This window comes from Mastomys coucha, unplaced genomic scaffold (assembly GCF_008632895.1).
Source record: "Mastomys coucha isolate ucsf_1 unplaced genomic scaffold, UCSF_Mcou_1 pScaffold7, whole genome shotgun sequence".
Taxonomy (NCBI): domain Eukaryota; kingdom Metazoa; phylum Chordata; class Mammalia; order Rodentia; family Muridae; genus Mastomys; species Mastomys coucha.
In genome coordinates this window covers 3,695,787-3,713,375 of record NW_022196913.1, presented here as the reverse complement: position 1 = coordinate 3,713,375, position 17,589 = coordinate 3,695,787, and the positions used below count along the sequence as shown (strand labels likewise).

At 42.5% G+C, this 17,589-nt stretch overlaps 1 protein-coding gene across 16 annotated transcripts in view; it reads left to right on the top strand.

Annotated features, from left to right (window-relative positions):
• Positions 1-13,519, top strand: part of Celf2 (CUGBP Elav-like family member 2) — an 859,338-nt gene extending 845,819 nt beyond the window's left edge. For 6 of the 16 annotated variants that reach the window (XM_031359778.1, XM_031359770.1, XM_031359779.1 and 3 more), the window contains 3 exons: positions 850-1,047; positions 5,390-5,533; positions 8,137-13,482. In XM_031359778.1, the coding sequence (XP_031215638.1) occupies positions 850-1,047; positions 5,390-5,533; positions 8,137-8,264 (470 nt within the window). In that variant the 3' untranslated portion in view covers positions 8,265-13,482. Of the gene's footprint in view, positions 1-849; positions 1,048-5,389; positions 5,534-8,136 lie in introns of all 16 variants that reach the window. The other 10 variants (XM_031359768.1, XM_031359769.1, XM_031359774.1 and 7 more) reach the window with 6 other exon arrangements.
• The last annotated feature ends 4,070 nt before the right edge of the window (positions 13,520-17,589 follow it).

The window sequence follows — 17,589 nt, the reverse complement described above, 5'->3', positions numbered from 1 at the left end:
AGAGCAGAGCAGCCAGGATCCAAGGACAGAATTACACACTGGGCTACATTCAGATCCCCTGCGTGCTGCCAGAATCCCCATTTATAGATGGTGTCGTTCCAGATCACTAGGAAGCATGACACTGATCATTCTGTGTGTGTGTGTGTGTGTGTGTGTGTGTGTGTGTGTGTGCGTGTGCGTGTGTGTGTGCACACACACACATGCCTTATACAGGGTGTAAGCAGCCTGGAGTGCCCTGTTCATCTCTTCTGAACCAGCTAGGTTATGTATTCCCAGTTCCTCACATCACCCGTGACTGTGTAGAAAAGTCATGTCGATGGCACTGCTAACTCACTGGGGTGCAGAACTAAGCCCTTGTCCAGTCTGCCACTTCCTCCCTCCACAGTTTAAATGTAAGCAGTTTCTCTGCTCCCAAGCCTCCTGATTGGAGTCAGTGCACAGCAGTGGACAGGTGTGTTAGACCTCAGCCACTAAAGTTTGCTTGGGTTTGGGTTTGGGTTTTCTTGTATCTGCTTCAAAGATCTAAGGAGCAGAGGAATATATTTCAAAAAGCTCCCGATGGTACTTGCCAGCAGCACACTGCATGGAGTGGTTCTGTCTGACTGCAGGGCCTCGCTGCTGAAGGGAGGGAGTGTTATTGTTTAATTCTTTTTCCTCCACATTATTGTGATTTATTTCTCCATATGTATCGTTTCTGTGTGGTTTTGTTCTTTACTTTCTGTTGGTTTAATTGGTGTGTTAACTGCATGCACTTTTGTTGTACTGTGTCAAATGATTCTCTGACTTCCTTTGGAAAGCACTAATGAATAAGTGCTATTTCTCTTCTCTATTGTTGGGTTTTTTGTAAAGTTGCTCAAATGCTCTCAGGTATGGCGGCTCTGAATGGAGGACTTGGCGCCACAGGCTTGACGAATGGTACGGCCGGCACCATGGACGCCCTCACCCAGGCCTACTCAGGAATTCAGCAGTATGCGGCAGCTGCACTGCCCACTTTGTACAGCCAGAGCTTGCTGCAACAGCAGAGTGCTGCAGGCAGCCAGAAGGAAGGTAGGTAGCTAGCTGCACCCCAGGGCCTGGCGGGGCCAGCCAGGCTTGCATTTGCCGTTAGAGCACACCTAGAAGATAGCGATTTGAACCAGTGTCATAAGAGAAATCACCAGTTTAATTTCTAGTGTCCGTGTTAAAAGTCTCAAGCATAAGCCCTTTTTTAAAAGTTTTCTGTTCATGTTATATTTTTTCACTTTTTCATTCATCCCCGAAGTTATCTATCAGGTGTTTACAATAAATTACTTGCTAGCTGCTACCATCAAAAATGCCTCGAACATCCTCTCTTCAGTCAGCATGAGCTCTCAGTCTCCTCTCCTCATAGAAATCCCTCAGTAAGAGCAGTGGTGGTGCACGCCTTTAATCCCAGCACTTGGGAGGCAGAGGCAGGTGGATATCTGAGTTCGAGGCCAGCCTGGTCTACAGAGTGAGTTCCAGGACAGTCAGGGCTACACAGAGAAACCCTGTCTCAAAACAAAACAAAACAAAAAAACCAAACAAACAAAAAAAAACCTCAGTAAGTGGGTACCATTTGATTCAGGCTGGTGCAGGGTAAGGACCTCTCTCCTGATTTCTTAGGTTCTTGGGGTCGGTAAGGCAGGAGACATTTCAGAAAGCTAATCCTGGGGATAAATTAAAACTAATTATATGACGGTTAGTTACCTACTCCAAATAAGGAGAGTTTGTCCTCCCTCCTTTTGATTCTTTGGTTTCATTGGTTGGTTGGTTGAGATAGAGCCTCACCCACAGCCCAGGCTGCTGTTGAATTTGTGCCAGTCTTACTGGCTCCATCTTTCAGGCACTAGGGTACAACTACAACTGTACAACAGCACACGCAATGGTCATCATTCCCTTACTGACTGAGGCACTTTAGAGCCATCAGCAGCTGTTGTTCTCTTTCTGACTTGTTCAGAAGATGGGAGGAGACTCTGTGTATTCTTTCCCTCTTACCTTCACACCGTAGCTGTTTATATGAAGGGTCTGCTAATCAGTTATCTGATATCATGGTAAGGAGATACAACTTAAAAATATAAAAAATAGAAAATAAATTTTCCTTTGACAAAGAACATAGAGATAGATCTTCAAAAAAGAAAAAGTACATGAGCCCTGTGTTACTTCTCATTACTTCAACCTGCCACCCCTTCCTCTTAGCTGTGACATCTTTTGTAAGTTTTGTGCTCTTTTTTAGGTTTTCAAGCATGCACAGCTATTTGGACAACTGTATTTCACTGGGTGTTTGAAAGAGACCCCACATTGTGAACACCACAAGGCCATCTTTGTTTAGTCTCTGTAGGGTATGAGAGCCACTGAGAAGTAAGCATCATAGGAGGTGATCTGTAAAGAACAGAGCTAAGATCCCTGAGTGGTTCCAGAGAGTGCCAGTTCTCCCCGTCATCCACAATATAACTATGTCGCTCAGACATAGCTGCCTCAGCCCGCTGCTTGTCTTTGCTTAATAAGGACAGGACACCATGGCCGCCAAGTCCGACTCTAGTTTAGGGATGTTGGTTAACAGTGGCATGTGCTAGGTTCTTTATTTTGGTACTAGTGATAGCATTTGGTTGGTTCATTTCACTGCTTTGATTTGTTTGTTCCTGCCCCCGTCCCTGTCTTTACTTCTTATACCTGTCTCTTGATCAGCTTCTCATCCAGTTAATCTAGCTAAAGAGTATCATCCTTCTGCTATTAGTTTAAGTAAAATGTAATTTAAAATGCAAACTGTAGCAAGGGGGAGGACAGGGCTACTACTCAGAGGAGTTTCAGGTTCCCCACACCACAGCTCTGTCCTTATGCTGACTTTTGGGCAAAGCTAAAATGTACCCTGAAGGATTCAGTCGTGGACTCTGGTATATTTTCCACCACAGGAAAAATGAACCGTTTAGACTTGACAAATGATTTAAATTAGTGTTTCCATAGCTAGATTTTGGGAAGTGTTGTAACCTTTCCTACACATCTAAATATGAGGAAAGCCCATCACATTTCATGCCATTGTGAACATTCTATAGCTACTCTCATGCACCCATCTCCCTCCCTTTACAGAGGCAAGTTTTACACCCACAAGTAGTTGCAGCCTCCAGGTACCCCGCAAAAGGCCTGTTGGCACTGGTGGTTTAGTGTCACTTTGTTCTAGCAGATAGGTGCCTCTGAGCCTAGGGTTTGTGCTACACTGGGCACCCTGTGAGGGATACATAATGCAACAACAGCCAACAGGGAAGAGTAACAAAATGCAGCTGGCAGTTACGGAATGCTAGGAAAAAGTAGACAGATAGAAAGGGTGAGCTGTGAACAGCTTTGAATTACTTTTAGAGATTTAGGAGGTGGGGCAGGGTGTTGATTTTGGTATCTGCTACTACGCCAGTTGCATGCAGTGGCGGGTTTTCCATAGAAACTGCTTTTTTTTTTTTTCTCAGTTTGGAGGGTTAAAAGATCAAACTACTTCTTGGTAAAGGGATGTCAGAAGAGAGGAATCAACATGATGTTGGAATTTAAATACAAACAAACAAAATAATAAACAAAAGGACCAAAACCTCTTTTCTTTGTTTGTTGTTTTTTGAGACAGGGTTTCTCTGTGTAGCCCCAGGTGTCCTGGAACTCTTTCTGTAGACCAGGCTGGCCTCGAACTCAGAAATCCACCTGCCTCTGCCTCCCAAGTGTTGGGATTAATGACATGCGCCACCACTGCCCGGCTCCAAAACCTTCTTTGGTCTGTCTCACTGGTCATGGTCTCCATCTGTCTGGCACAGACATATTCAGGATGTATATAGCATTTTGGATTGCTAGGATCATTCAGGCACATGGTCTGCCCTGTTCATTAAAAGCATACTTACTGCTCAGACTTCAGGAGAAGCAACACTCCTTACAGTGCACTGGGCTCCAATAATCCTTCTTGCAGCTTTTAAATCCTTTGTCTGGAGAACACATCTGAGCAGTATGCCTATTGCCTATTGTAAGAGTACACGTGGTACAGGCACCTAGCACACCCATTTGTAGCATTGGAGTTTTCAATCTATCCATACTAGGACCAGAAAACAGATAAGGCTAGGCTAAGTCTCAACTATAGCTATCTCCCTTTGAAACAGGCTGCCTTCCTGGAGATGGACTGTAGACATATCCATAGAGTCTGTAAGCGATATAGTGATATTGACATGTTAATATCATTAAGAAGAAATAACTACATCTCTGGTTTCAGTGAAATCTCATTCTTTAAGACATTAATTTTTTAGGGACAAGATGTACCAATTCATCTATTTTTGCAAAGTTCATTTAATTCTCATTTTACTCAGGTCCACACATATAAATATCATTCCCCATTGTAGGAGTTCTGTAGGAAGATCATAGGATCCTGGCCCCTGATCTCCACAAGGAACAGGCAGGTTCTCTCTCCTGTGAGAACCAGGGACAGAAGTCACTTTCCCAGTTCTGTGAGTTCCTTTCTTCCAGAATCCAAGAAATATCACAGCTTTATCTTCTCTGTGTCAAGTGCATCTTTTGTTTCTTTCACACAGCTCTTGTGTAGATGAGTCTTGAGTTCAGTGAGGAACTTAAGAAAACTAACCTTGTAAGCTGTAGAACTGAACAGACCTTTCGCCTTCTCCCGTAGGTTCTGGAGTTTGCATGGAAAGGGGAAACTTTGTTTAACTTGGCCTTGGAGAATCTTTTGTATGCACTGCACTTACTCCCATACTCCCAAGGCAAATTCTCAGTAGTATAAAGGCCTATCAAAATTGTAAGCCTATCTACCTTTCCACCTAGCTGTTGCCTCCCTGCCAGTCATTCTAACAGAGATGATTATTACAGTGTGTGTGCACAGATTTGCCAAATCAAAACTGGCTGAATTCCCTGAGTAAATGATTGAGGATCTGAGCAGCATTGCTGCTGGTGCAGTCATTATTCTAAACTGCTGCAATCTGCTTAGGATGCAGAGAACACTTTCTTCCACTTCAGGAGATAGTCCACACATAAAACATGGCCACCTAGGAGTAACCCGTTCCAAATTCTATCCCTGCCCTGCCCCATCTCCATCTTTACCCCCATGGAGATGATGTGCGGCCAAGGTCATCCAAAGATTCTCTAGGAAAGAGAAGCTGTGGTGGTATGGCCCACCTCCCCACCACACCCCCACCACCTCCCCACCACACCCCCACCACTTCCCCACCACCAATGAGAATATTTCAAAGAATTAGTGTTTTCCTGAATAGCATGCCGGTGCTCCAACATTATCCATTGTTCGTTCTTCATAAGGAAAAGCCAAATGGCTAGCCTAGCTATTACTGAAGTATTCCTAAGAGGCTTTGGGGACTAAGACTTGGGGGATACCTTACTCTGATTTTTTCTTCCTCCTTAGGTCCAGAGGGGGCAAACCTCTTTATTTACCACCTTCCACAGGAGTTTGGAGACCAGGACATTCTGCAGATGTTCATGCCCTTTGGAAATGTTATCTCTGCTAAAGTCTTCATTGACAAACAGACCAATCTGAGCAAGTGCTTTGGTATGCAAAAGAAACCTAGCTAAATACTGCAGGTTTCCCAGTCAGGAGTCAAAATAGGGCCTTCCTTATGATGGTAGCTCCTGACCTTCTAGGTGCATGTACACAGATTTGGGCAGAAGTATTTAATGAGAAGAGGGGGAAGAGCCATACAAAAGGTGGCAGTTCCTTTCCTTAGGTAATATTCTATATTGTAGTAGTAAAGTGTCTTCCTATAAACCTACCTGATTGTCTTTCACCATAGAGCAGTAGTTGTTTCTTTAAGCCCTGCAGATGAAGTCAGGAATGTTTAGTCTGTGCTACAGACAAGCACTGCTAACACCCTGCCATGATGTCCTACTCCTGCAGTTTCAAATAGCTCCCATACTGAATCAGGGCTTGTTACTCAGGCTTACCAGTGTTACACTCATATGCCACTACATCTATGTGGACTAAGGACTAGCAGTTGGTATATCCCATGCTTACAGAGAACAAAGCATTATGATGGGCTTAGATCATACAGTTGGCCAGGGCTGCATGAATAGGCAGAGCACAGAAATATTCAGGTATTAACTGAACACTCCCGACATCTAGCTGACTGCCCTTGCAGCCTTTCTGTGTAGAGAGAGAGTGACTTTCTTCTCTTTTTTTTCAACAGAGTAATGAAAACTCATGTCCTGGTATTTCTATACCACAGGACAGTGCTTGTTAAATTCATGACTTCTTTATTTTTCTGACTGATTTAGCCCCCAAAGAAGTTAAGAATGCAGAGTATTCAGAGCCTTGTTTAGCAAGCTCTAGTTCAGTGATTGTGACAGGATTTTGCAGATATCACTCCTACAATTTAATAATTCACATTGTGAATTATTATGATATGGGCCAAAAAATATAGGAATGTATATACACAAAGAAAACTATCTAAAATGGGGAGGTTCTCAAATGGCCAGAAATTCAGACTTGACTTGGCTGACTGCTAAATAATGTTCCAGTTCCTACAGCTCTGGTGCTAGGCCCTTTCACCCAGGAAGGCCTATACCTCAGGGATTGGAAGAGTTAATGCATCACCCATTTCCAGTCACTGTTTTTACTCTAGGAGAAAGCTGTCAGCCTAAACCCAGGCACTTCTGTTGTGGGACTGTTAAGATTCCTTTGTAACAACTGAGGAGCGGCATGCAAACTAAGCTGGCACCTGGGTTGTATGCATGTGAGAGTCACAGCTCTCCTTTGGAAAGGTTTCCTGAGCAAGGCTTTTAGACCGACATTTTTCATAGCTACATAACTGTTCTAAGTTTATTTGGAGACTGAACGCAACTATACCACAAGGTATTTGTGATCTGAAGAAAAATTACCTTGAAAAGAGATTTTGTCAGTCCACAGACTACTTAACCAATAGGTTCCTGATAATCTACGCTGTAGCTGTGAGGATCAGGGATGTATTTTCAATTTGTCCTAAAAGCTTTGTGTCCCAGGTTTCTTGGTGAGCGATCTAATCTTAGGGCCTGGTTAGTTACAGAGCTGCTTGCTACCCACCCTTCCATCCATCTCACTCCTGACCCCATCCCATTCTCCAATCATCTTGCCACTTCTCCCCAGAACCCCGAGAGAAGGAGGAGTCAGCAGGTGAACACCTTGGATCTGAGGTTACTGTTACTGGGAATTAGACTTAATAAAGATGTACACAGTCATTTTTGCAATTCAGCCTACCTATGAAAATATTTCCTGCCTTTTTATCAGCTGAGAACTCTGCTCAAAGTCTGTTTATGTCCTTTGCTCCCTCCACTGGTTTGTAAAAGAATGTTCTCTTTAGCTTTAAACCTTAATAGTAGATAGGTGGAGATGCTAGGATCTTCCAAATTGCTGGTGTTTGGAAGTGAAATTCAATCTATGGGATAGTTTCCTGTCGCCACTCAAAGTCATGAAAAGCTCACCGCTTGCCTCCCACTCTGTTAAGACAAACTCCACAACCAGAATTCTCTCCTCCTGACTCTTTGTAGGATATTATTTGTTCTGTTCAAAAGCAGACATGCCCTGTCTCTCTGATGGCGGCGTAGTGTTGCAGATACAAATAACTGGGATCTGCAGAGACTCTTACTAAGCCCGGAGACAAAGAGAGAGGCATGCCGCCTTTCCCTAGGTTTGTCTGAATAGTAATTCCAAAAAGTTAAGAAGCTACTATACATTATTCTAGTTCAGTTAATTCAGTGATTGACTCATCCTGAAGCAACCAACCCTGTGCAGACTGTCTATGAGTATATATACTATTTACTCTCTTCTGAGGATTTTTCCAAAGGACCTTCTTTGGAGGTTGGGGTGGTGGTAAAACAAACAGGTGTGACTTCAAAGCACTAAACAGAGGGACAGAGTTCACTAGAGAAACTCAGCTGTACTTCTGCTGGGGGCTTTGTCCGACATGAAACTAGTACCTTCATTACTTGCCAGTTGGCATCTCCACTGCTGTCCACACTGCATGCATGGGACAGCATAAACCTAGCAGAGCCCAGCTCAAATCCTGGGCCGGGCACCTTTCAGCATTGCAGTCACACTACCGGCCAGCCCCGCCAGCCCCATTTTCTGCTTGGCTTCCCCTTCACCCTGACCTCCCTACCTCCTTCCCCTTTGTTTTCCAGGTTTTGTTAGCTATGACAATCCAGTCTCTGCACAAGCTGCAATCCAGGCTATGAACGGCTTTCAGATCGGCATGAAACGCTTGAAGGTGCAGCTGAAGCGCTCCAAAAACGACAGCAAACCTTACTGATCCTAACCCCAGACGCTCCCTGCTCTTATTTTAGCTTTCTTAGGGTAAGTCCCACAAGCCAGCCTGTTCTTAACAGGGAAGGCAGAGGAGGGACCACAATGCCAACTTTTACCAAGAGAGACGGTTATTTTTACAATAAGGCTTCCATTTCTTCCACTCATGCCCCACCCGATCTGCCATAAACCTGGGCTACCTTGTTTTTATTGAGTAACCCCTCCTCCAATTGTGCCACTGTATTCTCTTTGTTTGCAATTTGAATATCCTTACTCTTTTAAAAAATTGTTTTGCTTTTTTAAAGAAAAACATATAAACAAGTAAATGACATCTTGAGAATGTGAAAGGCAAGCAAACACTAATGTGCAGTTCTAACTCTGAAGCACTGTGCCCCAAGAGCACTGCCTGGAGAACTCACCCCTCCTTGCCCACTGCCCCTCGGAGGGCCCCATGGTTAGAGATGCATGGTGGCCCAGCCGAGGGAGAAGCCAGGAGAAGCACTTAAAACTCCACAAAACACCCTCCCACTACATTGGTTTCTTTTAATATAAGTAGGATTTTATTTTAGGGTTCAAAGAAACATGACATTTATTGGTCAGATTATTACACTGGTTGTCTATTTTGTTATTGTTTTATTTTTGTTTTTAGAAAGGATTAATGTAAAAAAAGATTTAGAGATCTGTTTCTTAAAGCTACAGGGTTTAAAAATAAAATAAAAATGAGTGAAAATACTTGATGTTTCTTGAAAGATAAATTTAATAATAAATAAATACATAAATAATACATAAATAAAAAAGAAAGCCACAGGCCTGTAAATTTTATTTGTAAAAAAGCATTTCTATTTTTATACAAAATTTTTACTGCCTCAGAAATAATGGAAGTTATTTATTGCCTATTGTTAACTTATTGGGTATCTAAAGAGCAGTTCTCTGTCTAGCTAGAACCTTCTGAAGTAGTCTCGAGAGGAATTGTTCTAGGAATGGGCTTTTTTTCACCGTTGAACCCTAGACCTAAAGTTCATGCTTTATCCTCTTGTCGTTTGTATTTGTCTGATTATTTTGTTTGTAATTTCCATTATCTAGTTTACAATTCAGTTGTCTTGACTTCCCCATATGTCACCTTTGTTCAAACTGGACCCTCTCCGCTGTCCCTTGCTAGTCCTTCACCCCAAAACACCCAGAATCCATCCCCTCTCACTCTCTCCAGATGGATTCTCTTGGGGTTTCATTGTGCTGTGGAAAAAGAGTGTAAGAAATGCAAATTACGTGAATGGCTCATAGACTCCCTGAAGACCTAAGATTTGCATTAGTTCTCTCCCGCACCCTTGAAAGTGATGTTGTTGCTGCTGCGTAGACTTTGTGTAACTTCTGACTCTTCCTTGTTTTCTCCCCAGACATCTTCATGCCCGTTAGTCATCGTTTGCCTAGCATGTCCCTGTGGCGTCTCAAAACCAGTTTCATCGTCCCGTCATTGTTTCTGATGTCTTTCTGACCTCACATCATGTTTGGTTCTCCTACTGACCTTTGATCTAGTTTTGATCTTTGAAATTTGCATGTGACCTCATCTAGCTATGAATTCTGGGAAGTCAATGTGAAAAACATTGCTGCATTCATGCAAGACTGAAATTATTAGACAAATTATAGAAAACAAAACCTGTGGCAAAAATGTTTCTTTCTTATTTTTTTTTTCTTTTCATAAAACAGACTTGAAAGTATTACACAGGGATTGGCATTCTGCCCGGTCACTGATGACAATAGCAATATGTGTCCAGGGACACAGAATGTTGGTTTCTAACAGACTACTTCCAAAAACAGTTTGAGAAAAAAAAAACTGTCTGATTTTAAGTCTCTAGAGGTCTGTAATAGTTTTTACATTTTTCAGGCAGTGTAAAGTTTTTTGATAAGGCCATTTTAGGTGGCTCACTTTCTCATTAAGATATATATATAGAACCACTTTTTGTAGATTAGTATAAGAAAACTATTTACCCTGTTTTGGGGCAAATGCTACCTATTTGTGTCACCTTTTGCTGAACTGACTCACAGTTAGACAATCCATGGTTTAATGCACATGAAATTACCTATATTTTATACTGTCCCATGTACAGGAGAAAGGCTACTGTAAACTGCGTCCTGTTGGTGCTTCTGTGGATTAAGTTGTGGTCTCATCACGAGTCTTAAGGTCTTAATGTTATTTGTTGATAAGACAAGCTTAGAATTGGTTTACTAAAAACATAAAAAAAAAGAATTTCAAAAAAAAAAAGTTGTTTGCTTAAAAAAATAATTTCATGTGAGAGAAAAAAAAAAAAACTATTCCAGAATAAGTTTTGTGTTGGCTTGAGAAGCATTGATGTCACTTTTTTTTATTGTGGACTATTAGATGTGTTTGTGTTCAGCAAAATGTGATCTGTTTTTGTTTTTTCTTTTAAAGAAAAAAAGTGAAAACTATCTAGTGCCAAATTCCAAAGGTACTTCCTTCCTAGAGCTTCGCGTGTTTCCTGTGAGAAGTGATTTGATAACATGGTATTTTATTATGTGTTTTGTATAAATCCCTAATATTTAAAACAACAAAAAAAAAGGTTACAAAGTTTGTTAACTTGCTATTCCGTGGTCTTGTTGCCTGAAATTGTTATTGTTTGTTATTTCTCTATGCTGTTTTTGTAAGACATTGTATAAGTGCCGTGTGTCACTTTTCTAACCTCTCCACATCACTGCTGTGACGGCAGCCCTCACAATGTATTCTCTTCATGATATCTGGAAACCTCTAAGGTGAGAAAGTCCTGAACTTTTAACCCTTTCTGTCCAGAGCTATCTGGAATGCTGGTGACTTTTTATACTGTCATCCTTTGGTTTGTTTGGGGGTGTTTAGATTTTTTTTCCATTTATATCTTCTGAGTTATTTGTTTCTTGAGACACACACCCACCCAAAAAACCCTTAAGTCTTTTTCCTAAACCATTTTTATTTTCTTTTTTACCCCCTTCTTCCTATTATCCTGTGCGCCTTTAAATTTAAGAGATTGAGTAGATTCTGTGAAGGTAAAAGTAGGTAGAGTTTAGCCCCTACACAAACCCTAAAAGACCATGTCTGCTTTTTGAGATCAGGTTTCATGGTATGTCCTAGTGTACAATATTTTTATACATCCTAGAGTTAAATGGCTTTTTGGTGGTCCAGTCTTTCAAGAAATTTTGCTTTTGTTTCTTAAACACCCCTATGTGAATCAGCCTTTGTTCTCGGGATTCTCAGACTCCTGTAGACACCTGAATATGCAAGGTGTCCTCACAAAAAGGCCTCTGGCCTTTCCCTGCCTCTCTGGGTTTCTAGGATGTTCTGATCTTTAGCTGAACACATTTCAAGTGGCTGGCCATGTAAGAGGAGATCAGCGCTGCTCTTCACCACAGTTACTACCAAATACCAGGACTAGTTCCTGCTGTTGCTTTCAAAGTGCCATATTAATCTGAGTCTGGCTTCATATAAGCAGATGTCTTGTTCTGACAGACCCCAATGTCATACCTACAGTTCCAGCACACACCCAGCCTCTGGGGAAACATACCTGCAAGCTTCTGGTCTCCGCTACCTTTCTCCCCCCACCCCCGCCCCCATTTGATTTAATGTGTGTGTGAATGTGATAGCCCTGAGATGGAAAGGCTTAGCCTCTCACAATGCAAAAAATAAAAAATAAAAAGTCTCCTTAAAGCACGTGCACTTCCAATGACATGATTCGTGTTAGCCCACACCTGTTTACTACTGCCGGGCGGGGCCTTCCTTCATCCTTGAGGGCTATTTTGTACTTTCTGCAGCACTCAGCTCAGTAACAGCGATCACACACATTTTTCAGTCTCTCTATGGTGGTGTGTAGGTACACATGTAGAAATACAAGAGAATACCAGTTGTATTTCATAGACCATCTTGTTCAGAATCTATTTATTTACCAATGACATAAATCTCAAAAAAAGAAAATCTTGATTTTTTTTTCCCCCATGGAAGCAAACTGCCCTCCTTCCTCTTGATCCACCTGCGGGCCCCGCAGAGGCTTGGGCCAGGCAGGAACTTTCTGTTGAGTGTTTCTGATTTTGCAGGCAACCAAGACAGTACATTGAGGGGGAGGGTTTTGGTTTTGCATGTTTCATTGTTAGAAAGATAGCCTTCCTCAGAGACGGACTGTCCTTTAGCTCAGTGTCTGAAGGGGAAGCTGCAAGGGTGCACAGGGCCTGTTTCCAGAAGACAGAACACAGGGAAACTGCATTCTTAAAACTCAAGTGTAAAGCATAGACTTTTAAACTCACTCAGAGAACTCTGATCAGATGGCACCTCCGAGGTGTGACAAGTTCATCTTTCCTTCACCGAAGGGGTTCTAGGTCCTTGGCTTGTGCTACTCTGGAATCAGTTGCTGTTTCTGTTTATTATCTTAAGTGCTAATTAAAAAAATAAATAAAACTTAAAAAAATGTAGTTTCATTACCTTTTGAATAATGTCATACAAAAATGTATTTGTGTTTTTGTGCTGTGGGAATTGTTGTTTGTAGATTAATAATACCATTTTGTTTAGAACTACAAAATAGTTTTTAAATATTGTCTGAGAAAAGCCAAAGTTAATGCAACCTAGTGGAAACTGTAAGACCATTTGAGTATTGTTTCTGTTTTATTGATGCATTTGGATTTTGTTGTTTGATGGAATTTGAGCCAAAAAACAAAAATGCAGGCTTTCCTATTTCTACAACTGATTGTACTTATGCATTTTGTACCAGTGGGATTTTTTATACTGGAGATTAAAAAAAAATGGAAATTTTTGTGGCTTACTCTTGTGGGCCCCCTGACAATGACTGATTTCAAGTTTGATTTCTGGTTGATAGAAAGAAAGTTGCTTTTCTTTTAAGAATTAAAAACTTTGGCTTGATTTCTTTTTTTCCCTTTGCTTATATCTAGCATTAGAATTTTGTCTTAAAATACAGCGGTAAGTTTCACTCTTTATTCTGTACTGTGCAGTTACACAATAAGATAATTAGATTAGAAGTACTCAGTCACTTTAAGTGGATAAATGTATTAGTTAAACTTTAGGAGTTTGCTTTTTTGCTGTTTAGATCGAAGTTTTTTCTGACCCTCCTGTCCTCATTGTGAACATAACCGTGTAGTTGAAACAGTCAGACTTATTTTTGTAATGTATGTTATTGTGTGATGCGGTTTTTTGCTTCTGTCTCCAATATTAAACCATTTTCCTAATACTTGTTTCTCTCTCTGCGTGTTGTATTGTTGGTAGTCATTCTGTGTTGGTGACACATCTGCACAACTTCACTGTTGCACGTATCTGTTCTTTTCTATATGTTGTGTAAAAAGATACAGTCGATTCCACCTAAGTGAATATCTGATTTGGGACATGAGGAAACTGCACATCCCACCTCAGCCCCTGACCGCTGCTTCCAAGACAGTACGCCTTTCCCTCTGCTCCCCTCTAAGGACTGCCCACATTTTATGCTCTTTTGTCCACACATGTTCTTTCCTCTCCCCTTCCTCATCTCCACAGTTCCTAGCATTCATGAAGTCTCTCCTGTAACTTTAGGACAGAAGCAGTAGACCCAGGGCTGCTTCAGTCTGCCTGCAAGTGTGAAGTCACATGACTACAGCCAGGGCTAGAAAGGGGGTCACCCTCACAAAACAGGCAAACCTTTAGGGAAAGATAAAATAAAGCCAGCTGCTCAACAGGGAGCAGGTAAAAAAGGGTGCTACATTGGTCAATGGGTATGTATAGAAGCGCATTTCTATAAGCTAATCAATTTAATCCAGAAGTAGCTTCAATTATAAAACTAATGGAAGTGGGAAAACTTCTAGGTATTCAAGGGGGTGGGGGGGACTTCTGTTCAAGTCCTTGCTGTCTGTTTCCAAAGGGGAGCTCAGAATGCCATAGGTCCATGTCCCCGTCCCCCGGACCCCCTCCCCAGTAGACACAGGACAGGAAGCAGCTATACTCTCACTGTACCCTGATCAGAGAAGAACTGCCCCACTCCCCCTGCAGTGAACACAAGCCCTCTGTCTACTCACTCAGGAGTCTGGCTGCTCTCTCAAAGAGTGCTTCCCATGGCTGTCTGCTCCCTTCTCTTCTCACCCCTGCACTGAAACCTTAGACACGTTGCCTGTGCCAGGCCACTCTGAGCTGGTGACAGGGAAAGCTCTGGCTTCCCACCCTCTGGTTTCAGGTGGCCCCTCAGGCCCCTTTCTTCAGTCAGGTCAACAACCATGGGCCTACCAAACAGAAGAAACTCCAGACGCCTCACTGGGAATGAGTTTCAGAGCCCTAATCCTACTCTGACAAAGGTTGATTTCTAGTGATACTGTCTCTCTCAGAGCCTGGGCCTGGTCAGTCGCCTCTGAAAGGCCACTGCCTCACTAGTGAGGAAAGATGGCTAACCAAAGGTGTGGTTTCTTTTTCTCTTCTGGAGGAGTGGGTGGCATTAGGGAGGGAAGGCCTGGGAAATAGGATGATAAAATTCATTCCAAGATGTCTTTCTTTTTGAAATACAAATATGACCACCATTCAGCACAGGGCTTGATGTTCGAATACAGAAAGACAAAGTGGGTTTTTCTACCGAATACAAAGGCTTGGTCCTCTAAGCACTTGTGACTATAAAGTCAGCCGCTGCTTAAATTCACGCTCAGTGTTTATTTTTTGTATAACTGCCACCATGGTTGTGAGCAGGTCTGCCTACTGCCCATGCACAGACCACTATGAGAAGCCAGACAACCATCAGCATTCACTGGCTGATGGAAGCCATATGCCTGCCAGGCCGAAGCAATGGGGTATGATCATAGCTCCAGGCTAGGCAATGCAGTGAACACGAGCAGACCATGCATCATTCCTGATAAGTGAATAAAACACTGAGGCCAGACAGTCAGCTTATTCACTTATCAGGAATCGACTGTTCTACTAATTCACTGTTTTTGTTTTCATTCTGTTGTAGTTCACTATTTTTACTGTGTTCTGTTTTTTTCCTCTCATGCTTGGGCAAATTCACTGGAGATAATACCTTCGTGTGACCATGAACCGTTTCTATCGAGTGAAAATGGTATCTTAACAAAATCTATGCACTTGCTATCAGGAACACAAAACTGGATGTGTCTTATATATATTGAACTATATAGTACTCGATTTCTTAAATAAAGCTTAAGAAAGGACTCGTGTGTAAAGTGAATGTGATTCTTTCTCAAAGCAGTGTCTTTGAGGGGTATTGTTCTTTTAAGTCTTCAGTGATATAGGATATTTTTCATTAAAATTATATCATTGTCTTTATGAATATTCAATAAATGGACTTTGGAAACAAAAAAAGAGTGGAGGGGGGAGTTCTTCTGAGTGCATTTTAGCAAGGGCTTGGAGTCCTGTCTTTTTAGTGGCTGTGGCTAATCTCTAGCCAAGTGCTGTGTCAACAAAGCAAAACAAAACAAGCAAAATCCCTTCACCTCCCAAGACCACTAGAAAGCACCTATCTGCATCCTAGCCTGGAAATCACCGCCTTTCGAATGTGTGATCTCCTTGGGCTCTGAAGAAGGGGTCAATAGAGGAAAGCAGGCCACTAGTGCCGGTGTGTGTGTCAGATGAGGTGACACCGAACCCATTCCCCATGGAGGACATTGGCAGTTCCATTCTGGACCACAGAATGAGGAACAGCAGAGAAAGCGTTTGATCATTCTGGATGAGATAGTAAGATTTCAAAGTCGCTCCTTGTGAGAGGGAGTGGGCCTGTGAGTCTCCAGGCTTCAGAGGGAAGCCTGCTGCTTGGCCTTTGAAAGATGATTTTTGAATTTTTTTCTACAGGCTTGTAGTTTGAACAGAATGGCATTTCTATTGGATTTCTCCACCTTGGGGCATTTTAGGTTAGGTTTGTTTTTCTCTCTTGCATATGATTCTAAGAAAACTAAATATCTGCCTGCAAAATGGCACAGGCAGATGTTCCTTTGAGAGGAAGAGAAAGCCAGGGCTCTTCTTCCATTCTCTGTCTCTTCCCACTCCAAATTTCCAGATTGTAAACCTGTAACACACCCCAAAACTCAATGTTTGTTGTCATAGGCCAGGGTCAGGTACAGGTTGTCAAATCAAGGGAGGGGCTTGATAACCTCCCCTTGGTGGCACCATGCTGTCTAAGAGAGGTAACACTGAAAACATTGGTGTGCTGTATCTGGGGTCAGCCATTAAGAGCTGGCCAGCCCCTTAAGACCATGTCCAATGCCATAGGCAGGAGAGCTATAAACCTCAGCAGCACGAGAGAAATGCAAGCTAGCACATTCCCCTCTCAGTAAGTCTGCAGTCCTGAGTCTGGAGTGTTCCATGCCTGGGAATTCAGGGTATAACAGCTATCTCTGAGTTGATCATGACAGGTCAGTACCAAGAGCTGCTTCATGGGGAACACTGCATTTTCTTTAGCCTTACTGATGGTCACCAAACCGGCTTGGCACCAGCTTCTCCTTGATGCTTCAGAGGGATATGTTTAAGGCAAAAATATGGATTTATAAATAGGACACACAGAGGCACTGTGTTCTGTGGTGAGTCAACTTTAGCTTAAGCCCCACATTAAGGATCTCCAAGTGTGGATTTGCTGGAGAACCCAGTTGAATGCCAGCTCTCCCACTAATTACTGTTGTAGCCTGTGTATATCTTCATTTCCTCATTAGTATAACAAGGTGAAACTACCTAGTAGATGTGACCACAAACAAGATAATTGGATTACACCGTAACTTCAGCAAGACTCAATAAATGAATAAATAGCAGCGCAGTCAAGGCTTGGCTTTCTGCTTGCCGTCCCCTCGGGCATGCCTAGACTATGTCAAGGCTCTCCATGGGTTTCTTAGGTAACTCGGTCATGGCTGGCTGGAATCTACAGTCTTTCCATCTGAGAGCTCTGTACTACCAAGTCCTAGAACAGACATTTCCCTTCCTAAGAAACTGTCCAAAGGTGACACTGAAAGACCCCCAGAACTGGGGAGATCCTTACTCAAGTCTCAGGATGACGCAACCACCCAATGACTCACGAGAGACCGAACTTGCTGCAATCACATGAGGTTTATTGGGGATACTGGTACTGAGGTCGATCTCGTGATCTTGTTGGCCAGAGGAGTTCGACCCCGAACACAAGTGAGGGGTATTTAAGGGACCCAACCCAAGGTATTCAGTTAGGGAGGGGAACACATTCATTCTAGGAATGTAATCTTCATCTACTGGTCGACAGGGTGGAGAGTCTCATAAACCAGTAGACCCTCATTGTGGATTAGTCAGGGGGGGCAGGTATCAGGAACCAGAGCCCTGAGGCTCTGAGTTAGCCAAGTTCCTGGAACTACCTACTTCTCGTTTTTGG